The sequence below is a fragment of the Xiphias gladius genome, chromosome 20 (assembly GCF_016859285.1).
Source record: "Xiphias gladius isolate SHS-SW01 ecotype Sanya breed wild chromosome 20, ASM1685928v1, whole genome shotgun sequence".
In the NCBI taxonomy this organism is placed as follows: domain Eukaryota; kingdom Metazoa; phylum Chordata; class Actinopteri; order Istiophoriformes; family Xiphiidae; genus Xiphias; species Xiphias gladius.
The window spans coordinates 10143434-10150419 of NC_053419.1; the positions used below are offsets into that span (position 1 = coordinate 10143434).

Sequence of the window (6986 nt, forward strand, 5' to 3'; positions counted from 1 at the left end):
CACAAGAGCCAGTTATATCAGATCCAATGTACTACATATTCCAAGATGAACACACCAGATTACTGTATAACCATTTTACTACGTTATGAATAGATATTTCTTCTTAAAGATTGTAGTGGTGAAGTATGCTAAACCAGGTTCATTCCAGGAACTGTCTGCCCCGCCTGGCTGCATACAGTTCTTAACCTGCCCTCTGCTGTTGCACAACTACGAACTAAGTTTCGATTCATGTTATGAAATTTGGGCCAGGTGCTTTTAAATTTGTTGACATTCACATGTCTGTGCATCATCTAGCTGATAATTGTTTGCATGATTGCTAAAACTGCAGACTATACTTTCATTGCTGAGGAAATTCTCCAGTACACCATAGAATGATAGGTAATTTATTTAATCATTTTTTGTTTATGAGGCAAACAAATTACTCAAAACCTCTGGAACATGATTATTTTGATATTTTGATCATTTCATTGTTTTTTGCAGATAACCCACGATAAATACATAAACAAAGTTGTGTGAAATTTGAATTGTAAGCTTATCCTAGGAAATCATAACCAATTATAATAATATTTATGGTACTTACGAGAGTAGAGTTAAAAAAATGAGACACAGACTAAAGCAAGCACCAATTTCACTCCTTCCTCATAGCTCAATTTGTTGGGTCTTGTGATTAGAGTTCTTATATAACCACTTCCTCATAGTTTTAGCTAAAACTCTACACAAGTTTAAACTGCCGGTCCTCTCCAGCACATGTGCATTCAGATATGTCGAACCAGGCTAATGTTCCACTTATATATATATAATATTTAAATTTTGTCACTAATTAACTTATTTTCACATGCACTGCTATTGGAGGCTCGATTAAGACCTACAGTAGTCAAATTGACAATATTGTAAGTCAGTGTGGTTGTTTTGTGGTGTTCAGTTAAGCCACCATTAAATTTAATGCATAATTTATTTGTACTACATACTGTGTGTGTGTGTGTGTGTGTGTGTGTGTGTGTGTGTGTGTGTATATATATATATATATACACACATACACACATATATACACACACATATATACATAAAATAGACACAAATATATATATATATACACATATATATTTATACATATACAGACACGCATATATACGTATATATATACATATATATATATACACATATATATGCATATACATATATACATATATGTACATATATACATATATACACACAAATATATACAAATACATATACATACATATATATACATACATATATACACACATATATACATATACATATATATATATACATACATATACATACATACACATACATATACATACATACATACATATACATACATATATATATACATTTATATATACATATATATATATATATACATACATATATACACACACATACATACATATATATATATACACACACACATACATTTATATATATATATACACACATACATATATATATATATATATATAAAACCTGTTCTTAATTTAACAAACAGGTTTGTGTCAAATCAAAACTATGAACACCTAAAATTTCTTAATGCAAGAAAACCCAAACTAATAATTATTTGCTTGCTAGAAATATATTCTGTGTTTTTTGTTAATCTTGCTCAGTTGTGCTGTAGGTGCACAACTGGTAACACTTGGCCAGTCAAGGCTTGACACTGCCAAATACAGTGATGACCCATACAAAACGTGCCTGAGAAATAAGCCTGGTAGTTTCTCGTGTCTCATTAATTGCACATGCTTTTAGAGGCTTTACTTTGGTTGGCTGCACTGACAAAAGCTTTTAATACTTAGTTGTTTTAAAAGTGACATGTAAATCAGTTCTATATAGTTATATGGAATACAACAATTCTGCCATCATTTTGACAGAATTCCAACAAACGTGCAGTTAAAACCCAACTAAACCTTACTAACATCTGAGTCAGTTTATGGCCAAGGGGTTAAAATGAGCAGCCACTGTTAAGTCAGAGATGTTGCCCTTTAATAGTTCAAATATCCTACAATGCAATGTTTGGTAAAAATGAATAGATAAATACATTTATCATTTCCAGTACAAAACTTGATTTGATACATTCTTTTCTCTTCTTTTTGTGTGTAGAATTAAAAGCTTTCTACGTCTACAGACCTTCATTTGTTTTGTTTTATGTTGTCATATTACCTGTCCTTCATGACTACATTCATGAGTACATTTCTGGACCCATTGTAGTCATCTTTTAAAAAACATCAAATCAAATCATTGGACATAAATTAAAATTCTGATTACTGAGAATTTATTCCCTAGAATACATTCGTTTTTTGTGACTACGTTTTTTTTTTTTTTTTAGAAGAATCATGAAAGCTCCAGTCCTGATGGGGATGTAGCTGACGCTGTAGTAGTGTTGTTCCTGTCACTTCACCATCCTTTTGAAACGGTCTCTCTGCACGGCACGGGTCCTCCTCTGTCTTTCTGCAACGGTTGAGCTGAGACTCTGCTTGAGGGCTGGAAGGACCACGCCAGACTGAGAAGGTCCAGACCTGGGAGAGGAAACATTCTGCATGTGAATTTAATTACGAGATGGCTTTTTGACATGAATTGCTTCTCGAAAAGCCTCTATACTGGCAGTAAAAGCAGTATTATGGAGGTTTGAGCATTCACTAAGCATCATAGGGAGAGAGAGATGTACGTACGTTTTTTCTGGATATGTCTGAAGACCAAGTTTTGGAAATTTATTCCCTTCAGAAAATTTGCTGAAAAGTTAAAAAAAAAGATAAACTCCAATAACAACTTTGCTAGTTTTTGCAAGGGATACTCTATGTTGGTGATGATGAAAATGATTATGCTCTCTATCACTTTACCGAGTACTATCATCAAGGTAGGCTTTGGTCAGAATGTAGTTTTCTGTGGTGATTTTCTTGCTCAAAACAATATCTCTCAGCAATGCCTTCACACGTATAATCTAAGTGATACAGAGTTGTCATAAAGTCGTGAAATATTTCCACAGAAATACCTTATGTTTAAATTGCACAACACTGGAAAGCTATGTTTGATGATGGGTACTTACTTCCTGAGACTGTAAGCTGTTAGCATTGTAGAGCTGCCGGATGATAACCTCACACTCCTGTAGCGTGGGAGCACGCGGTGGATGGGAGGGACTGCTGTGAATTCGTAGAGGCTGTAATGAAGTGATGAGGCCTCCCTTCGCCTCCGGGTCATGGTTTTGCCTGGCAGATCCCAGAATTTCGCTACCCTCTCTAATGCTTCTCCCCAGTACAGTGAGATAATATCAATTAAAAGTAACATACAAACTGTTACAGGCAGTTTTGGTTCTAAACACCTAGTTGCTCCATATACAGCTAATATTTAAACAAATGTAACTTTGTGAGCTGACTAAACATTCAAAAAATAACAAACAGTATGTTTATAGCCCTTTCTGTATACAGAGCTTTTGTGAGTGTAAAATGAAAACCATAGCAGATAATCACAGGAGATAAAAGATTGGACTGCAGACTGAGCTGACAAAGAATTAAACACATAGTGGCCATTTACTTGATTTAAAAAGGTAAAAATCTGTCAGAGTGAATAATGTTGTTAAAGCTGTTTTACATAAATATCTAATTTTCTTTATGTGCTACGATATATTGTACTATTTTTATTGGATAGTACATTTCACTTAAAATGAGCTTAATTTTTCTTAATTTTGCCTCATCTCAAGCACATACTGTCAGTATTTACATATGTATCTATTAACCACTTAGCCAACTGATTTCTTATCAGTGTTTTGCTATAACATAATTTAGAGCTGGACAATATGTCCAGAGCTGGACAATATGTCCAGAGCTGGACAATAGTATTGTCAGATGAGTTATTGTCTGAAAGTTGTTTTTTTTGTTTTGTTTTTTTTTAAATAAAATCATCATACAGCTTAAACTAATGTTTTCCTGGTCTTAATGGCTACATTCCAGTTGACTCACACAAATGTCTGAGCTTATCTGACTGTCTTAGCTGAGTGACATTAACAACGAATGACTCTACCTGTTTCATCTTCATATCCAAGTTACTAAAGAATTTTGTCTCAGATTTTTCTTTTGTGCGAATATCTCCTGAAGAAAATACTCCTAAAATATAATTGCACTTTATCAGTATTGAGATAGCATGGCAGTTGCAGTATTGAATAAGGACCCGATGTAGCTGGATGGAAATTCACCTTAGTGCCTGGTCCTGTGAGGGTCGCGTGTCCTGCAGCTGCTTCTCCAGGTAGAGTCCAGTATGAGCTTCACTTCCCTGAGTGGGTGGTCTAACGCCCCGTCGACTGTGTGTTGGTCCTAGAAGAACGATGACCCAAGATGAAGACAGTCAGATATTTTTAAGTGCTGTGGTCTAAATGTTATTAGGCATTCTGAATTTCAGATACCAACAACAGGAACCTAGACTTTTTATTCTTGGGGTGCATTTGAAGTTGGGCTGGGCGACATGACGATGTACACTGTGTGTGATAACAGAAATCTGACAACTGACAGAAATTTTTTCCATTCTTTTTAAACCAAGGTAGCTATCCCTTTAATAACTTTGGTTGTATTTAAAAATATTTTATCTGTATAATCCATGTCTTCTTTAAATTTATCCCAGTCCTGTAAGGCAATTAGCTGTGCATAGCAGGTGAAAAGTAAATTAGAATTATATCTTACCTTTTCTGCTTGACTTAGGAGGCTCCATTATCAGCTTATACTGCAACTCTGCAACATCCACAATAAGAGAATTTTAGTGTATGATATACTGCCTGGAGGTGCATAAGGGGCACAATCTTCTAACACAGTCCCAGCAAACGGCCCATGTATATCCATGGGGGTCTGTCTGTTGAGATGGCACGAAGACGGATGACTGGGGAGTCTCCTGTTGGGTGGTGAGATGAAGTTATATGGAACAGCATGTGGCCTGTTCAATAACGTGACACTGGATCTGTGTTCACCTCCCACTGAGAAACCACCAAAACCCTGGCGTTGCTATGCGACCACCGTACCTAGATTGAATGTCTCTCTTGTCTGCACCTTTTCAGGAGACAGTCGGGTCTTTGTCATCAACTTGAATTCATCACATAAGGAGTGCGGACACCAAAACAGGTTACTGAGTTCATCCCTTGTAAATATGGAAAATAATGATATGGATTCTTAGTATCAGTTGGGTGTCCTTTCGGGCCCGGTGTCAGTTGTCCATAAAGTCGCCAGTTCCCTGATGAACGCCTCAACACTGAAATTTCCAGTCGGGAATATAACAGTACTGTACCTGTCTATCAAATTATGACACGGAAAAGTCTCAGAGGCCAAATCTGAGCACATTATTGAAAAGCATCTTCAAACTCACCTAACTTCTTTGGGTTTTTTTTGCAATCTCATAACTTTATATACCGTATTTTTGTTTTCATAAATTCTCCTTCATTTTTGTTTTCTTCTTGAAAAGTGCTATACAATTAAATTTTACTGACTTGCTCTTGATATCAGCAAGGCATAGCATATTTCTGTGGCCAACCCACCAAAAGCAGCAGAAACATTTACTGGCCTCTGACTTAATTGTCAACAAATATGAATCCTTTATGATAATTAGACCATAATTATTAGATTATATATTCAAGTGAGCTCCTTCAATTAGAAGGTTCAAGTATTCATTACTGGAGAGAAAGGACGTAATATTATTTTTCTTCCCCAGGACTGTTTTGTTCACCTTTATTCTCCCGTCTGAGATACTCTATCTCTGCATGGAGCCTCTCAAGAGTTTCCTTGTGTTGTTGCTGCAGGAACTGGATATTCCTCTGCAGTGATGCGACGCGGGGGCCCATGTCGCTATCACAGGGCAGCTCGGCTGCTCTCTGCGATGCCCCGGTCGCTGACGGGACCGCAGGCAGCGGCTGCGGTCGGTTCGCCGGTAAACGTCGTGGAGAGCAAGGTTTCCCGAGACCCCCGACTCGGGTCCAGTGCGGCAAATGGCACACCGGGGGGAGGTTATTGCTTGACATCGCTTCGGCTCACCCGACTAAGCAACCATTCTGGCCTTCTAGGGGACGACTGCTTTCCAACAGCAACAATTTTTAGCAACCAAACTAGCGCAATTAGCTAACTGTGTTGTCTATTACCATTATATTCCAGTCAGGGCAGGCTAATCGACATTGTTATCCGATAACAGCCAGCTAACAAGTTAACTAAAGACTGTCGCTTGTAAACACCTCAAATGTCCTGAATTACTTTTGCACTCATACGTTCCACTCACACACAACGTTGCCCTGACAACCACTGGCCTATTTCATGCCCTGAGTTGAGGCTGTTAGGCAAGCTACCAATAAGTCCCGCCTCCTCGTTTAGGATTGGCAGACCCAACCTCCAACCAAAAGTGCCTAGGCATTTAAACATAACTCTTTGATTGGTGAAGCTAGTTAGGGGTGGTACCCTGCCCCGGAAGCGGTGCCTGACATTCCCACTTCAAGCAATATAAATTTGGATTAATTGGAGTGCCGGCAAATGGTTTGTTTCACAATTTTTAAGAATATATATGTTTTACACTTGAAAAATAAAATGAAATAAACATCACATACATCAGTAAAAGGTTATAAGGTACAAGGCCCCAATTGCCACAGGTGTTAAGAGGCCACAACAATTACTCACTTAATCTAAAGTACCTGATATCAACTTTAATTTGCAGTAGGTTTAATAGTTCAGCAGCAGGATAGAGGCTCTACTTGCTTTGCCAACCTCTCTTGAACAATAACCCATAGCTATGGGGACTACTGAGGGAAAAAAAAAGCACTTGTAGTTGTGAAATAGTAATATGAATTACTCCAAGGCCAAAATGAGGATGGTGAGGTTTATGAGTAAGTTCAACTTTTGTATGGGATCAATACATCTGTAACAGTTCTAAAGAATATAAGGATTTCTGTAAGAGCGTGTGAAGCTTCAGGTCAAGCAAAACATAAAAATCTTCATAAATGAGCTGACACAACA

The 6986-nt window shown here is 37.2% G+C and overlaps 1 protein-coding gene across 2 annotated transcripts; it reads right to left on the reverse strand.

Annotated features, from left to right (window-relative positions):
- Positions 1-2326: 2326 nt before the first annotated feature.
- On the reverse strand, positions 2327-6335 carry si:ch211-222n4.2 (uncharacterized protein LOC101885505 homolog). Of its 2 annotated transcripts, none has more exons than XM_040157327.1 (7): positions 5716-6335; positions 4686-4733; positions 4205-4322; positions 3062-3155; positions 2856-2956; positions 2688-2747; positions 2327-2534 (listed from the first exon to the last, which is right to left on the reverse strand). In XM_040157327.1, exons 1-7 carry the CDS (start codon positions 6005-6007, stop codon positions 2408-2410), a joined length of 840 nt encoding a protein of 279 aa, XP_040013261.1. In that variant the 5' UTR covers positions 6008-6335; the 3' UTR covers positions 2327-2407. The 2 variants fall into 2 exon arrangements, with proteins under 2 accessions (XP_040013261.1, XP_040013260.1); XM_040157326.1 differs by having other exon boundaries at positions 3062-3257.
- Positions 6336-6986: the final 651 nt, after the last annotated feature.